The 18,282-nt window shown below is 42.0% G+C and overlaps 2 protein-coding genes across 7 annotated transcripts in view; both read right to left on the reverse strand.

Moving 5' to 3' along the window:
• The window catches only part of LOC105490300 (EEF1A lysine methyltransferase 1), a 146,983-nt gene extending 133,006 nt beyond the window's left edge, over nt 1–13,977 (reverse strand). For 5 of the 6 annotated variants that reach the window (XM_071081684.1, XM_071081687.1, XM_071081683.1 and 2 more), the window contains exon 1: nt 13,145–13,863. The gene's annotated coding sequence lies outside the window, so the exon portion shown is untranslated. The other variant, XM_071081686.1, reaches the window with a different exon arrangement.
• Nucleotides 4,783–7,038, reverse strand: LOC139359193 (thymosin beta-4-like). Its single transcript, XM_071081690.1, has one exon. The coding sequence runs from the start codon at nt 5,034–5,036 to the stop codon at nt 4,917–4,919; it is 120 nt and encodes a 39-aa protein (XP_070937791.1). The 5' UTR covers nt 5,037–7,038; the 3' UTR covers nt 4,783–4,916.
• Nucleotides 13,978–18,282: the final 4,305 nt, after the last annotated feature.

Consider the following 18,282-nt stretch of genomic DNA (forward strand, 5'->3'; position numbering starts at 1 on the left):
GTGATCTGCTCGCCTTGGCCTCCCAAAGTGCTGGTATTACAAGTGTGAGCCACCATGTTTGGCCCCAAAGACGTTTTATAAAACTTTTTCTATTATGCTTCACATAAAAGTTTTAGGTCAGGTTCTTTTTTGTTGTTGTTATTGTGTGCGGATGTACAAATTGCTCCAACATTTGTTGAGGAGGCTATTTTTGAAATTGCATTTTCACCTTTGTCAAAAATCAGTTAGGGACATTTGTATAGGTCTATTTCTGGGTTCTCTGTTCTGTCCCACTGATCTGGGTCTACTGAAAATACCATTCTTTTTTTTTTTTTTTTTTTTTTTTTTTTTTTTTTTTGAGACGGAGTCTCGCTCTGCCGCCCAGGCTGGAGTGCAGTGGCGTGATCTTGGCTCACTGCAAGCTCCGCCTCCCGGGTTCACGCCATTCTCCTGCCTCAGCCTCCCGAGTAGCTGGGACTACAGGCGCCCGCCACCTCGCCCGGCTAGTTTTTTTGTATTTTTTAGTAGAGACGGGGTTTCACTGTGTCAGCCAGGATGGTCTCGATCTCCTGACATCGTGATCCGCCCGTCTCGGCCTCCCAAAGTGCTGGGATTACAGGCTTGAGCCACCGCGCCCGGCCGAAAATACCATTCTTGATGACTGAAGTTGAATATTGAGTCTTAAAATCAGTTGGCATGTTTCTTCGTATTTTACTCTTCTTATTCAAAAAATGTTTTAATCTAGTTCCTTTGCCTTTCTCTACAAAGTTTAAAATAAGCTTATGTATAGCTATAAAAAAAAAAATTCTTCCTGGGAATTTGATAAACATTGTGTTAAAACTGTATATCAATTTAGAGAGGATTGATATCTTTATTTTTGGGGGGGTCTTCCAATCCATAAAACATAAAACATAGCACATCTCTCAATTTACTTAGTTCATCTTTGATTTATTTAATCAGTCTTTTTTTTTTTTTTTTTTTTTTTGAGACAGAGTCTTGCTCTGTTGCCCAGGCTGGAGTGCAGTGGTGCGATCTCGGCTCACTGCAAGCTCCACCTCCTGGGTTCATGCCATTCTCCTGCCTTAGCCTCCCGAGTAGCTGGGACTGCAAGCACCCCTGCCACGACCCCAGCTAATATTTTGTATTTTTAGTAGAGATGGGGTTTCACTGTGTTAGCCAGGATGGTCTCGATCTCCTGACCTCGTGATCTGCCCACCTCAGCCTCCCAAAGTGCTGGGATTACAGACATGAGCCACTGCTCCCAGCCTCATCAGTCTTTTATAATTTTCAACACACAGGTACCGCACTTGTTTTGTTAGATTTATATCAATTTCATTTCAGGGAGCAGGGAGACGTGGCAATGGTAAATGAATTTTTTCAAATTTGATTCAATGTGTTAAATGTTAATATATAAAAATACTGATTTTTGTGTTTTGCTCTATCCTGTAATAATGATGAACTCTTACATTATTTCTAGTAGATCCTTTAGAGACTCCTTGGGATTTTATACTTAGAAAATCATCTCTGGCCGGGTGTGGTGGTTCATGCCTCTAATCCCAGCACTTTGGGAGGCTGAGGTGGGCGGATCACCTGAGGTCGGGAGTTCAAGACCAGCCTGACCAACATAGAGAAACCCTCTCTCTACTTAAAATACAAAATTGGCTGGACGTGGTGGCACATGCCTATAATCCCAGCTATTTGGGAGGCTGAGGCAGGAGAATCACTTGAACCCGGGAGGCGGAGGTTGTGGTGAGCCGAGATCGCGCCATTGCACTCCAGCCTGGGCAACGAGAGGGAAACTCCACCTCAAAAAAGAAAAGAAAATCATCTCTGAAATCAGGAATCATTTTATTTATTCCTTCCAATTTAGATACCATTTATTTCCTTTTCTTGCCTTATTGCACTGGCTAGGACTTTTTTTTTTTTTTTTTTTAATTTGAGACAGAGTCTTTCTTTGTCACCAGGCTGGAGTGCAATGGTGTGTTCTCGGCTCACTGCAACCTCCACCTCCTGGATTCAAGTGATTCTCCCTGCTTCAGCATCCGGAGTAGCTGGGATTACAGGTGCCTGCCACCACACCCAGCTACTTTTTTTTTTTTGCATTTTTAGTAGAGACGGGGTTTCGCCATGTTGGTCAGGCTGGTCTTGAACTCCTAACCTGAAGTGATCCACCCACCTTGGCCTCTCAAAGTGCTGGATTACAGGCATGAACCATCATGCCCGGCCAGGACTTCTAGTAAGTTGAATAGGAGTGGTAAGAGCAGATATCCTATGCTTGTCCCAGATTTTAAGTGGGAAGCCATTCAATCTTTCACCATTAAGTACGATGCAGCCACAACCTTCTGGGCTCAAGTGATCTTTCCACCTCAACCTCCCAAGTAGCTGGGACTACAGGCATGCGTCACCATGCCCAGCTAACATTTTTATATTTTATAGAGATGGGGTCCCACTTTGGTGCCCAGGCTGGTCTCAAACTGCTGAGCTCAAGTGTTCTTCCTGCTGCAGCCTCCAAAATGCTGGGATTACAGGTGTGAGCCACTACACCCAGAGTGTAGATGTTTTATGTTAAGATGAGGAAGTTCCCTTTATTAGTAGTTTGCCAAGTTTGGTCATGAATGGGTGTTGAATTTTCAAATAACTTTTTGATATCAACTTACACAATCGTGATTTTTCTTTAACCTCATGATATAAATTAAACTGACTGATTTTCTATTAAACCAGTCTCACATTCCTGGAATAGGTTCCACTTAATTGTGGTATATAATTCTTCTTATGTATTTCTAGATCATATTTACTAATATTTTGCTGAGGATTCCGTCACCTATCTTTGGGAGGTACACTGGTCTTTAGTTGCCACCCAGTGGTATTTTGTTACAGCATCCCTAGCATTTAAGGCCTGATTTTTTTTTTTTTTTATTTGAAACAGAGTTTGGCTATTGTCACCAGGCTGCAGTGCAATGGCTCGATCTCAGCTCACTGCAACCTCTATCTCCTGGGTTCAAGTGATTCTCCAGCCTCAGCCTCCCCAGTAGCTGGGATTACAGGGACCCACCACTCCACCTGGCTAATTTTTGCATTTTTAGTAGAGATGGAGCTTCACCATGTTGGCCAGGCCAGTCTCAAACTCCTGACCTCCAGTGATCACTCGCCTTGACCTCCCAAAGTGCTGGAATTACAGGCATGAGCCACCATGCCTGGCCTGAAAATTTCTGTTATGAGAGGCCTTTAACTGCAAATTCAATACTTACAGGGCTATTCACATTATCAATTTCATATTGGGTGAGTTCTGGTAGTTTGTAGTTTCAACAAATTGGTCCACTTCATCTAAGTTGTTAAAATTTATCTGTATAGAGATGTTTATAGCAGTGCCTAATTGTTTCTAATGTCTTTAGGATCTGTACTGATATCCCCATTTCATTCCTAATGTCAGTAATTTCTATTTTCTCTTTTTTCTTACTAAAGGTTCATTAATTTTATTGATCTCTTTTAAAAAATAAGTTTTTGCATCGTTGACTTTGTTTTCAATTTCACTGATTTCTGCCTTTCATTTCCTTCCTTCTACTTTCTTTGCATTTGTTTTGTTTTAAGCTACCTTTTTGATCTGGGAGTTTAGAACACTGTTTTGAGATCATTCTTCTAATTTAAGCGTTTAGTGCTTTAAATTCCCTTTTAGCAACATCCCAGCAAATTTGTATACTTTTTCACCCATTTTCATTCAGTTCAGTGTACTTTTAAATTTCTGTCTGGCTCATATATTATTTAGAAGTACACTGTTTAATTTCCAAGTGTTTGGAGATTTTCGTTAGGTTTTCTAGCATGTATAATTTCAATACTTTTTTCAAATGCTGAAGTTTGTGTCATGGCTATGGATATGGCCTATGTTGGTGAAATGTTCCATGAATACTTGAAAATAATGTGTATTTTGATGTTGTTGGGTGAAGGGTTACATAAATGTGAATAGATCCTTTTGGTTAATGGTGTTATTAAGTCCCCTGTATCCTTGCTGGTTTCCCATCTAGTAGTTCTATGGATTGCTGAGAGGGAATTGAAGTACCCAGCTGTAATTGTGGATTCAGTTTTTACTTCATGCTTCATGTAATTTAAATTGTTCTCATTTGGTACGTACACTCTTAGAATTGTTGTTTGTTCTTGATGAATTCACTCTTATCATTATGTAATTCTGTTGTTGTTCTGGTGATTTCTTTACTCTTTTTTTTTAAGTTTGTTTTTTTTTTTTTGAGACGGAGTCTCGCTCTCTAGCCCAGGCTGGAGTGCAGTGGCTGGATCTCAGCTCACTGCAAGCTCCGCCTCCCAGGTTTACGCCATTCTCCTGCCTCAGCCTCCCGAGTAGCTGGGACCACAGGCACCCGCCACCTCGCCCGGCTAGTTTTTTTGTATATTTTAGTAGAGACGGGGTTTCACCATGTTAGCCAGGATGGTCTTGATCTCTTGACCTCGTGATCCGCTCGTCTCGGCCTCCCAAAGTGCTGGGATTACAGGCTTGAGCCAACGCGCCTGGCCTTTTTTTAAGTTTTTTAACTTATTTGCATATTTTAAAAATTGTGCATTCCGATAATTAAAATCATTTGAACAACAAAAAAAAAAGGCACTCTAATTAAACTGCATTACAGCCTGCAGGACACCTTGGGCCAGCTTGGTTTTACTCCAGATTTCACTGTCGTCCCACCCCCACTTCTTCCACCCCACTTCTTCCTTCACCAACATGCAAGTTCTTTCCTTCCCTGCCAGCCAGATAGACAGATGGAAGAGGCAGGCGCGGCCTTCATTGTCTGTAGTTCTTTTATGTGACAGGGGTAGCACAGTCATTTAAACTTGATCCAACCTCTTTGCATCTTACAAGTTAAACAGCTAAAAGAAGTAAAATAAGGTGGCAATGCTTGTGGAATGTACAGTGCATAGTGGCGGCACACGCCTCATTACGATTCGCCTCCTTGCTTCTCCTGTTCAATCGCTTCTTTGGAAGGCGGTGGATTTTTCTCTTGCAGTCTCGATTTATCGAATTTCTCGATCTCAGCCATATTGGGTTTGTCAGACATGGTTGCGGAGGAAAAGCAGAGAAAAGCAGAGCGAGGCACGCAAGAACGAGCGAAGTCTGGTCTGCGCAGTGGCCACCACCGAGTTGACTTCTTTACTCTTATGTCTACTTTACCTGCTATCAGTAAAAGTGCTCATGCTTTTTTAAAAAATCTTCTATGGTATATATTTTCCTTCCTTTCACTTTCAACACACACACACCCTGCTAATTTTGAAGTGAGTTTCTTGTGGGCAGCACATAGTTTTCTCCTAAAAAAAAAAAAAATCCTGGCCAGGCGCAGTGGGTGGCTCACGCCTGTTATCCCAGCACTGTGGGAGGCTGAGGCGGGAGGATCACGAGGTCACGAGTTCGAGACCAGCCTGGTCAACATAGTGAACCCTGGTCTCTACTAAAAATACAAAAACTAGCCAGGGATGGTACCTCTAATCCCAGCTACTCGGGAGGCTGAGGCAGGAAAATCGCTTAAACCCAGGAGGCGAAGGTTGCAGTGAGTGAGATTGTGCCATTGCACTCCAGCCCAGGCAACAGTGTGAGACTCCAACTCAAAAATAAAAATAAAAAATAAATCCTTACTGATAAGCTCTTTTATTGGTGCATTTAGACCTTTTACACTTAATGTTATTATTGATATATTGTGCTTAAGTCTGCTATTTCATTATTTGCTTTGTGTTTCTTCCCTTGGGTTTTTTTTTTTTTTTTTGAGATGGAGTTTCACTTTCGCCCAGGCTGGAGTGCAGTGACGCAGTCTTGGCTCACTGCAACCTCTGCCTCCTGATTTCAAGTGATTCTCTTGCCTCAGCCTCCCCAGTAACTGGGATTACAGGTGCCCGCCACCACGCCCAGCTAATTTTTGTATTTTTTAGTAGAGACAGGAGTTCACCATGTTGGCCAGGCTGGTCTTGAACTCCTGACCTTGTGATCTGCCCGCCCTCTTCCCTTGGTTTTAATTCTTGTTTCATTTTCTAGCTTTCATATATGCTTCTAGAATTTTTCTTTTTAGAATTATTTTATACCAAAAGACAAATAGGCAAAACATTTCAATAGGCACTTTATAAAAGATGACACACAGATAATCAAAAATCATATGAAAAGGTGTTCAACCTTGTCATCAGGGAATGCAAATTATAATCATAATGAAGTACCACTATACACCTACCAGACTGACCGCAATTAAGAAGTCTAACATCAAGTAGGCATATATATATATGAAAAGATGCTCAAAGTAGAAATATATAATAGAGGCTGGGCATGGTGGCTCAAACCTGTAATCCCAGCACTTTGGGAGGCCAAGGTGGGCAGATCATGAGGTTAGGAGTTCAAAACCAGCCTGGGCAACATGGTGAAACCCCATCTCTACTAAAAATACAAAAAAATTAGCCAGGCATGTTGGCGTGCACCTGTAATCTCAGCTATTTAGGAGGCTGAGGCAGTAGAATCGCTTGAACCTGGGAGGTGGAGGTTGCAGTGAGCACACATCACACCACTGCACTCCAGCCTGGGTGACAGAGTGAGACTCCATCTCAAAAAAACAGAAGGAAAAGAAAAGGAAAAAAACATGTAATAGAAAAAATTAAACTCAACTAAAATGTCCAGCTATTAGATAGTATATAACGTTGTATATTCCTACAGTAAAAATATATTCACTACACAGCAGTGAAAACATTTTATAAATCTATTTCTTTCTCTATTGTTAGCTTACTAGCTGTGACTATTTAAGAGGTTGCTTAAGAATTATGGTATATGGCCGGGTGTGGTAGCTCACATCTGTAATTCCAGCACTTTGGGAGGCTGAGGCAGGCGGATCACCTGAGGTCAGGAGTTTGAGACCAGCCTGACCAATATGGTGAAATCCTGTCTCAACTAAAAATACAAAAATTAGCCGGGTGTGATGGCAGGCGCCTGTAGTCCCAGCTACTTGGGAGGCTGAGACAAGAGAATTGCTTGAACCCAGGAGGCAGAGGTTGCAGCGAGCCGAGATCACGCCACTTCACTCCAGCCTGGGCAACAGATAAATCCATTTCTCTTCTCCAAATCTTTGTGTTACTGTTGTCATACATCCTACTTTTTACATTTGTTATAAATGCCACATTACATTGTTAAATTAAATACTCATATATATATTTAACTCCTCATTCTGTTGAATAGCTATTTCCAGCTGGTGTCATTTTCCTTCTGCTTGAATGTCTTCGTTGAACATTCCTTGTGGTACAATTCTGCTGGTGATGCATTCTCTCAGCTTTTGCTTCTGATAATGTCTGTTTAACTGTGGGTATAGAATTTGAGGTTGACAAGTTTTCTTTTGGTATTTTAAAGATAGTCCTCCACTGTCTATTCACTGCATTGTTTCCACACATAAAATCTGCTGTAATTCTTATTTTTCTTCATGTCTTTCTTTTCTATGGTTTTAAAGGTTTTTCTCTTTATTACTGGTTTTGGGTATTTGATTATTATGTGCCTTGGTGTGGTTTTTTACATATTTCTTGTACTTTGTGTTTATTGAGCTTCTTAGATCTGTGGGTTTATAGTTTTTCACCAAAATTGGAAAAACTCTGACCATTATTTCCCAAGTAATCTTCTGTCGCCCTTCCCTTTCAGGGACTCCAATTATACACATATTTAGTAGCTTCACATTGTACCACAGCTCTTTGATGCTTTCTTCATTTTAAACTTCTTTCTCTTTGTATTTCATTTGTGATGGCTTCTATTTCTAGTGTTCAAGTTTACTAATCTTCTATTCTTCTATGCCTCATCTATTAATCCCCTACAGTGTAATTTTCACCACAGACATTTAATCTCAGACATCTCCAAAAGTTACATGAGTCTTTATTTGCATATTTCCAGTTAACATGTTCAATCTTCCCTGTAGCTTTTTGAAAGCATAGAATATAAATTTATTTTAGCATCCTTGTCCACTACTTCTAACATACATCTATTCTGGGTCAGTTTTAGTGGACTGATTTTCCCATTATGGATTGTATTTTCTTGATTTTTTACATGTCTGATAGTTTTTTTTAATTGAATGCCAGACATTGTGAATTTTAACTTGTATGCTATATATTTCTGTATTCCTATATAATTATTCTTGATTTGCACTGAGACACAGTTTAGTTACTTGGAAACAATTTGATCCTTTCAGGTCTCATTTTTAAGACTGTTAGACAAGAGCAGAGCAGCACTTAGTCTAGACTGATTACACCCCATTACTGAGGCAAAACCCTTTGAAGTACTCTATCCAATGCCCCATAAATTATGAGGTTTTCCAGTCCAGCTGGTAGAAAAAAACACTATTCTTGGTCTTGAATGAGTCAGGTACTGTTCCTTCAAATCTTTTCAGATGTTTATTTCCGTATCTTCCAGTAGTTTCTCAAGGAGGTCCCTTTGCAGATACCTGGAGTTCTTTCTCTGTTCTCTTTGGTACTCAGCCTTGCACTCTAACCATCTTGGCCTACCCAGATTCTCAGCTATTAGTGTATTTTATGTGTGGCCCAAGACAATTCTTATTCCAATGTGGCCCAGGGAAGCCAAAAGACTGGACACCTCAATCTTTTGAAGGGTCTATTGGAAGGCTAAGATTGTAAATAGTGGTTAATTTCAGCGAATTTCAGCTCTCTGATCAGCAGCAGCTACCCATTCTCACCCTCCAGCCCCCTGACAAGCAGCTATGCATGCACTCTTGTTTTAAGTCTTAATTTATAAAGGTGACAGAGAGGACATGGAGAGATCAATGCCATTGAAAAGAAAGTTTAATGTTACAATTCTCCCCAGAAATGAGGGTCATGGCATGCCACAGGGGGCCACGTGAAACTGTCACGAGCAGAGACCACAAAGCAGAGAAAGGACCTGAGACTATGCCTTTATTGCTAAGTAAGTGGGAAGGATCTAGGTGGGGACATCCCCTATAGGGCATAAAGCAAAAACAGGCATTCTATGGTTGTCACCAGGAAGTCTGTGATATGAGGTTTGTGCACCCACAAGAGAGGGCTTAAAAGGATGATGTAAACAACTTTAGCCTTTAGTTTATCCCTGTAATTAATACATGCCAAACAGGCAAACACAAAATCTAAACACAGAATAGTTCCAGGAGCAGCTTGGCTATGCACACACTGAGGAACACCTTGCATAAAACTTACAGGAAATACCTGTCTTTCAAACATTGGAATAATCTGTTCTGACTACCTTTGCTGCTTCCAATAAGAAAGCCAAAGACACAGGTGGCGGTCATTGTTGCAAGCCCCTCTCCCTCTGGCTAAAGTGACTTCCAGCAGATTTAAAGTGTCAGCACCTTTCCCCCATGCTTTTACTTTTCTTTTTTACCCTTTCGGGAAGCCAGACATCTAAGGACTGAGACATTCAAACACAATGGCTTCCAGAGTTATCACATTCAAATGCCTAATTTTCAACATAAAAATTAGAAGGCACACAAAGAAATAGGAAAGTACAGCCCATTCAAAGGAAAAAAATAAATCAAGAGAAACCATCCCTGAGAAAGACTAGATGGTTGGCCTCATAGACAAAGACTTTAAAATAACTATCTTAAAGTTTCTCAGATAACTAAAGAAAGGTGTAGAGTAAGTGAGGAAAATGACATATGAACAAAATTGGAAATATAAATAGAGACAGAAAACAAAAGGAGACTAGAAATTCTGGAGCTGAAAAGTACAACAATGAAATGAAAAACTCACTAGAGGAATTAAAAGCAGTTTTAAGCAGGCAAAAGAGAATCAGCAAGCATGAATATAGGAAAATGAAATATACACATACAATGGAATATGATTCCCTTGGAAAAGAAGGAAATTCTGATATATGCTACAATATAGATAAACCTTCAGGACATTATGCTGAGTGAAATAAGCCAGTCATTTAAAAAAATACTGCGTAACTCCATTTATATTAAGTACCTAGAGTTGTCAAAATCACAGAGACAGAAAGTAGAATTGTGGTTGCTAGGGGTTCGGAGGAGGGGAGACTAGAGTTGAATGGGTATAGTGTTCAGTTTTATAAGCTGAATAGTGATGGATTATCTACTTTTAAGGTTTTTATACTTAGAACTAAAAATAATTTCACTCAACATGGGGTTGTTTATAGAAGTCCCACCAAAGAATGGTATGAATACTTGAAATGAATAGTTCTAGTTTACTGCAATAAGCACAAAGAACACATTTTCAGGAAAGCATACGAGGACCCAACAGGCTGGAATATTTCCAAGTAAAAATTCCAAAGATTATCTTGTGCGCATGCTGAACTGAGAAAACACGGCAAAATGATCTTCAAACAACTAAAAGGTTTCAATTTGGTATTTCAGAATTGTGAGTTCATACAGGAAAAAAAATCAGGGAACTATTAAAAGCCAATGTTGCCTGGCAAAATTGAAGAGTACAAGTTCCTAAAAAAGGCTGCACCACAATACTGCCTAGAACTGAAAGAAAAATAAAAGTGTGTTTGTGTGTATGAGTGTGTCCATATACATATGCAGACACATACATACACACATATGCATATATATTTATCTTTGACATAGAAATATTTTTTTTTTTTTTTTTGAGACAGGGTTTCACTCTGTTGCCCAGGCTGGAGTGCAGTGGTGTGATCATGGCTCACTGCAGCCTCAAATTCCCCAGCTCAAGCAATTCTCCCATCTCAGCCTCCTGAGTAGCTGCGACTACAGGTGCACACCACCACGCCCAGCTAATTTTTGTAGAGACAGGGGTCTCCTCATGTTGCCCAGGCTGGTCCTGAACTCCTGGAGTCAAGTGATCCACCCATCTTGTTCTCCCAAAGTGCTAGGATTACCAGCATGAGCCATCATGCCCAGCCAATTCCATTTTTATTAGTACTTTCCACAGCTGCACCACTGAAGAAGGGCTTTTATTACCAGAGTCTCCTGCTGTCGCCCAGGCTGGAGTGCAGTGGTGCGATCTCAGCTCATTGCAAGCTCCGCCTCCCGGGTTCATGCCATTCTCCTGCCTCAGCCTCCCCAGCAGCTGGGACTACACACGCCCGCCACCATGCCTGGCTAATTTTTTGTATTTTTAGTAGAGATGGGGTTTCACCATGTTAGCCAGGATGGTCTGATCTCCTGACCTCGTGATCCACCCCCCGCGGCCTCCCAAAGTGCTGGGATTATAGGCGCAAGCCACCGTGCCCGGCCATCGAAGAAGGGCTTTTAAATTACAGCCTGTAACTTGTTAATCACTTAGAAATAAAACATGAAAACCAAAAAGGAATCAGTTGACTTTAAGTGCAAAATAAGGAATTCCAAAGAGCAATTTAATAAAACTGTCTACTTTCATAGCTGTAAAAGGCAATTAAGTTCCAATCTATGTAAGAATTTGATCCCAAAATAAAAGTTTGAAGTGTATTAAATCCATTCCTTTGATAATCATTTTCTACCATGTAGGAAGCACTGTTTGTTCTAGGTGGTAAGTCTCAAAGTCCTTATTCTCTTGGTGCTTACATTCGAGAGGAAGACAGACTAAAACAATACGTATGAAATAAATGTTAGATAACAGTAAGATTAACAGAGGAACACACGGAGAGCATAGGGGGCTGCAATTTTAAGAGTCGTAGAATGTTTCCTACATTGTTAAAGTGAGTTCAAAAGTGCATCACTTCTAATGAGGAAAACTGAAATCGGTTAGCAAGATAAACATCAAAGATTAAATGAAATGGCCGGGAGCAGTGGCTCACGCCTATAATCCAAGCACTTTGGGAGGCTGAGGCGGGCATATCACCTGAGGTAAAGAATTCGGTATCAGCCTGGCCAACATCGTGAAACCCATCTCTACTAAAAATACAAAAACTAGTGAGGCGTGGTGGCAGCCGCCTATAGTCCCAGCTACTCAGGAGGCTGAGGCAGGAGAATCGCTTGAACCCGGGAGATGGAGGCTACAGTCAGCTGAGATCTCGCCATTGCACTCCAGCCTGAGTCACAAGAAACTTCATTTCAAAAAAAAAAAAATTAAATTAACCTATTTTTAACATTTTTTAAATCACTATCTCATTATAGCTTTATTATTTTTAAAATTTCTAAGGGGTTTATGATCCAAAAGAGTTGGGAAGTACTGTTATATTATTATCTTTAAATTTTTTCTGGCTACTCTGGGCACACTCTCTATGGGGTGGTCCTGCACCACAAGTGGCAGTAAAAAAATTTTTCTTTATATTTTGAAATTTGTACCTATGGATTATATTGAAATTATATTATTATTAAACTGACCTTGGACCTTATGTGGCTCAGACTCTAGATCAGCAGTTCTCACAGAACGAGGAGCCCTTTTGTCGCTAAGGGGAACATCTGGCAATGCCTGGAGACATTTTTGGTTGCCATAAATGGGAAGGAGGGTGCCACTGGCATCCGGTGGGTAGAGGCTGCCGAACTTAAAATTCACAAGACAGCCCTCCACATCAAAGAAGTATCCCACCCCACAAGCTGCAGCCGAAAAATTCTAGGTTAGGCAGACACATGGCGAACACCAACGGTAAGGTGGACGCCCTCTATAGAGAAGCACCATTCACGCCCTGGGATCAGAGTGGAGGGCCTGAGTGGGGAGAGGAGTGAAAGAGCAGGTGGAGTTTCAACTCGACCTGAAGGAAAGGTAAGGATGAAGAGTGAGGATTTCAGAAGAATGGAACAGCCTGACCAAAGGGTCGGACACGTTGGCTTGCAGCGTAAGCAGGGATTAGCCGGCTTCTCATGGGCTGTGGTTAGTCTCTTTTTGTATAAAATCACTCAATTTCCATGTTACCAAATTTACTTAGGGCAAAACCACCATACTATAATTTCCACATTCATTCTTGTGTGAAATTAGGTTAAGACAGTGTGATCCAGCGGAAAAAGCATTAACCTAGGAGCCATCCCAGACTCCAGTAAACCGCAGGAGAGCGAGACTCCCTCTACGAATGGGTAAGGCCTAGATATTCTCCAAATACTTTTTATAGATTGCTGTATGATTCTACCCTTAATCCAATGTATGTCCAGAAAAGGGCCAAAGGTTTTCATTCTCTTTTCATCTTTGAGTCCCCCTGCCTCAAACAGTTCCTTCCGTATCGCTTTCCAGAATTCCATTTATCCTGTTTTTAAATTAACTTTAAAAAGGAGGTAACGCTTACAGTGAAATGCAGGTCGTAGGTGTGCAGTGCGACGTTGTGATGTACACCGCGTGTAACCACAACCCCCATCAGCAAGGCCTTCCTGTCTGACACGTGGCTCCCTCCAGGATCGTCCCAGCGCTTCTTCTGCACCTCCGAAGCTACTGGCTTCGGAGTAAAGGCAGCAGCAGTGAAGCCGTTTCGCAGTAAAGCCGCCCTCGTCCTAGTCTACTCCACCTCGCAGCCCCCGCACCCGGCAGGGTGCCCGCCTCAGAAGCCCCGGCGACAGGGCCCGCCCTCCAGGAGCGGACAGTCAAGCCTGGTCGGGTATTTCGCCAAATCCCTCCGCGAACTTCTGAGAGCAAAGATGGAAAGGACCGCAGGCCGAGTCCTGTTTCTACGCGGAAGGAAGGCCTCCACGCGCTGCCGCAGCCTAAGGGTTCACGTCCCCCTCAGCACCAAGGCCGCCTGAGGCCCGGGAGCCAACGTGCGCGGCCCAGGACGCGGCCCCTTCAGCGACCCGGACACGAGGCCCGACCGCGCCCAACCAGCAACCAGGACCCATTCTCAGGCCGGCGCCAGCTCCTTCCCTCAGGCATCCGCCAGCCACCGCTAACTAAACTCTTCCGCTACCACCGCCCTGGAAAAAAGGTGAGAAACACATACACCAAACGCACCTAACCCAGTCCAAAACCCCTCAACGGCGCGCAGCCAGCCCCACAGCTGCGCCGGAACCCGCCACTCACCAGCCGCGCGTGCGCAGTCGCCCAGACTCTCCGTGGGCAGTGGGAGGGGCTGGCCAGAGTCGCGCTCGCTCCGGCGCAGACCCTCCCGCCCAGGCGCTTGCGCAAGACAGGCCATCTCCCGGCAGCGTCTCAATCTCGCGTTTACAATCCTGGGGGTTGTCTCCATCCTGGAGTCGTTCCTTCACTTGTCTCATCAGCTGCCTCCAAGAATGGTGGCAAGAGATATTTAAGGCCCTCACAGGGCGCGGTGGCTCACGCCTGTAATCCCAACACTTTGGGAGGCCGAGGCGGGCGGATCACCTGAGGTCAGGAGTTCGAGACCAGCCTCACCAACATGGTGAAACCTCCTCTCTACTAAAAATACAAAACTTAGCTGGGCGTGGCGGCGTGCGCCTTAATCCCAGCTACCCAGGAGGCTGAGGCGGGAGACTCGCTGGAACCCGGGAGGCAGAAGCCACACTGAGCCGAGATCACGCCGCAGCTACTCCAGCCTGGGCGACAGAGCAAGGCTCCGCCTAAAAAAAAAAAAAAAGGAATTAAGATCCTAATTAAAGTTAAACCCACTGTTTGGCACTGAGTCACGTAGGTTTTCAAAGTCAAGGCTTCATTGGTCGATTGCTCAGTCTTTTAATCAAATCGTTGACTTTAAATGTTGACATCAAATTGAGGCTTTGGTAAAATTTAAGGGATTGGCGGTGCGGGGAGGGGAACCTTTAAAACTCGTTAGTCTTTCAGGGTCTTCAGTGTTGAGTCCGTTGATCAATATATATATTTAGACATCTAGCACCGTAAGTACGTACGATTTTCGTCAACAACACCTTAATTATCTGGCACATACAAGCACTGATTATTAAAAGGTTCCCTTACGTTTTAGCAGTTACCAAATTATAAGTGATACAAAGTATTTGTTTTCAATTCCCCAAGAAATCAATCTATATTATGCTCCTACCTCCCTTTCCTCCATTTTCTCTACCAATTTCATGATCTTGCTGAATTTTACATATTCTGCTGAGCAATGTGAAAATCCTTTCTGGTATAAGGTAAGGATATAAACTGTTCAGCTGGCAAATGATGCTATTCAGTAAGTAGTTCATGAAACACTAGGTTTATAACTTTGGATGTACCGTAATTTCCATTTTAAGAACTATTTCCAGTTTATAATAACCCATGCTACATTTTGACTTTGTTTTGAATTGATGACAAGTCTATTAACCAAATATTTCAAGATCAGGTGTATTCTGGAAAAGGAACAGGAAGAAAATATGTTTAAAAAAAAAAAAAAACTAAAAGAAATTAACACAGCTGGGCACGGTGGCTCACGCCTGTAATCCCAGCACTCTGGGAGGCTGAGGCGGGCGGATCATGAGGTCAGGAGATCGAGACTATCGTGGCAAACACGGTGAAACCCCATCTCTACTAAAAATATAAAAAAATTAGCCAGGCGTGGTAGCGGCGCCTGTAGTCCCAGCTACTCAGGAGGCTGAGGCAGGAGGATGGCGTGAACCCGGGAGGCGGAGCTTGCAGTGAGCGGACATCGTGCCACTGCACTCCAGCCTGGGCAACAAAGTGAGACTCTGTCTCAAAAAAAAAAAAAGGACATTAACACAAACTGAGAAACAATAACCAACTTTTATGAGTGCATTTTTTATGGAGGTGGTGTTCAATAAACAAGAGACTGCCTCAGCTTATAACTACTTTCAACAGAAGTTTACATTCAGTCGAGTCTAAAACAGTAGATCATTTTCTTTCAAAGCTGACATTGCTTTAATAGCATATGACATGTTACCTTCATGTATTTTACTATATACTATTTTTACTATTAAAGTGACCGTAGATGTCAGAGTTTTTTATACCTTCACTAGACCTCATTGCTCAGACAGCATGACAGTAATACAGTAAGATTAATATTTTCCTGGTGAAACCTGTGCACTGTAATTTAATGGTTTTTGCAAATCATAAACATGTAAAATATTAAAGGAGTACAGTCTCATTAAAGGGAAAATTACTTGTCCAGTTCAATTGGACATGAAGGATGTCTTCAATTTTAATTCAGGAATTATTCCTTTTGTGTATTCACCAGTGATTTTTGTTCATATTGCTTCTCTTCAGAAATGGTGCAAAAAAGAAAGTAAACCAGACTCGGGGCCAGGTGCAGGGCTTACGCCAGTAATCCCAGCACTTTAGGAGGCCGAGGTGGGCAGATTACCTGAGGTCAGGAGTTTGAGACCAACCTGGTCAACATGGCGAAACTCCATCTCTACTAAAAATACAAAAATTAGCCGGGTGTGATGGCACACACCTGTATTTCCAGCTACTTGGGAGGCTGAGGCAGGAGAATCGCTTACACCTGCAAGGTGGAGGTTGCAGTGAGTCAAGATCATGCCACTGCACTCCAGCCTGGGTGACAGAGGAAGTCTGTCTCAAAAAAAACCAAAAACCACACCAGACTCAGTTTTTCTTAAAACAACAACAAACAAATTGCCTGTAATTACAAAAACAGATTCACGTGTTTTTCTTTCATTGAGTGCTTTATCACAGTTATTCAAATTATCCTAAGCATGTTGCAAAGGATATTGATTAGATTTCTAGTCCTATAAGGTACTTTGAGAAAAGACTGTATAAAGTAAAAATCAGGAAAATGTGGTTAAACTCTTCTTCTGAGTTTCACAATAGGCATTAATGTATTAAAGCCTTCAACTTAATGCACTGAAGAAACCCGTTGTATCAAAACATAGTTAATAACAATTATTTTTAAGAATTACTAATGCATGAAACTCACTTTGGGAATCACTGTTAGGATTTTTTCATTGTTGTAGAAATAATACGTGCATATTCAGCAGAAAATAAAATCCTTGTTGCTGTGGTTTGAATAGCTCCCTTGCAACACTCAATTGTTGCCAATGTGCCAGTATGAAGAGGTGAGGCTTTTAAGAGGTGATTAGGCCAAGAGAGTTCCTCCCTAATGAATGAAATTAGGTCCCATTACAAAGGGGCTTGAAGGAGGGAGTTGATTCTCTCTTGCCAGTATCCGGTGACGGCTTTCTTGCCTCTTCCACATGATGGAAGGCGAAGGGCAGCCTCCAGAAATGACAGAATAAGTTTCTGTTCTTTAGTCTCAGGTATTGTAACAGCACCAAACAGACTAAGATAGTTGACTTAAATAGAACAGACTAAGATAGTTGACATAAATAGATCTATTTTCTCATTAAAAAAAAGATACAGTAAATAAATATGGTGAATTCTACCCCAATATCCCTAGGGTGGTTGTGGCTAGGGCTACAACGTAGTATCATATGAAGATATTACAGCATGTATTTAAAAGCAATTGACTATTAGGTATCAGACTTAGTGTTACGATACATTTATCTAATAAAATGAAATGTGTTTTCAGAAATCATCTTTAAATACAATGGAATTTATTGAACATCTACTATTGTATTTTATCCATCACTTTTAAATTTTTTCTTTGGAACACTTATAAGCTCATGGTATGGATAACAGACCTGTGGAAATTAATGTAAGCCCTATGTAGCTTAGTTAGAGATTGAATCTAGGTCTGCCTCTACCCTGCAGTCTACCAGTTCAACTAGCTTTACCAGGTAAGTCCTTAGAAATAACCGTAACATCCAGGGCAGTGCAGTTATAAACAGGTGTACAAATAAGAAGTTCCACTACTCAATATATCTTGGGCTTTCTTAAAGGAGTATTTGAAGCCTAAGATGGTAAAGTAGGCAGAAATGAACATTATCAAAACAAGAACAAAACTGCTCACTACTATGGGAATAAAATGTTTAGTAGATCCTATTTGTTTCTGTTCATTCATCATCTCTGGGAAACATCAATGACTTACCTCAGTTCACTCTCATGCTATATATTAAAAATAATTTACAGGGACGCTCAGTAGGAGGTTGAATTATACACCAGAACTGAGACAGGATGCTGCCGGGGGTGCTGTGTGGAATTTCCCAGCAAGATTATTTCATTTATTTCACCAAATATATCATTTCCACTTAGTTTTAAAAGAAGTCAAACTGAATTGCCATTTGAGATTAGATAGAATGCACAAGACCCGATCTGAGATCCTATGTTTAAAAAAAACAAAGAAGGCCGGGCGCGGTGGCTCCCGCCTGTAATCCCAGCACTTGGGGAGGTCGAGACGAGCGGATCACGAGGTCAGGAGATCGAGACCATCCTGGCGAACACGGTGAAACCGTCTCTACTAAAAATACAAAAAATGAGCCGGGCGTGGTGGCAGCGCCTGTGGTCCCAGCTACTCGGGAGGCTGAGGCAGGAGAACGGCGGGAACCCGGGGGGCGGAGCTTGCAGTAAGCTGAGATTGCGCTGCTCACTCCAGCCTGGGCCACAGAGCGAGACTCCGTCTCAAAAAACAAACAAACAAAACTGTCTTATAAT

Source organism: Macaca nemestrina, chromosome 16, assembly GCF_043159975.1.
Source record: "Macaca nemestrina isolate mMacNem1 chromosome 16, mMacNem.hap1, whole genome shotgun sequence".
Taxonomy (NCBI): domain Eukaryota; kingdom Metazoa; phylum Chordata; class Mammalia; order Primates; family Cercopithecidae; genus Macaca; species Macaca nemestrina.

Excerpts from the sequence above, each read along its gene's own strand:
- LOC139359193 (XM_071081690.1), bottom strand. The coding sequence starts at position 5,036 with ATGTCTGACAAACCCAATATGGCTGAGATCGAGAAATTCGATAAATCG.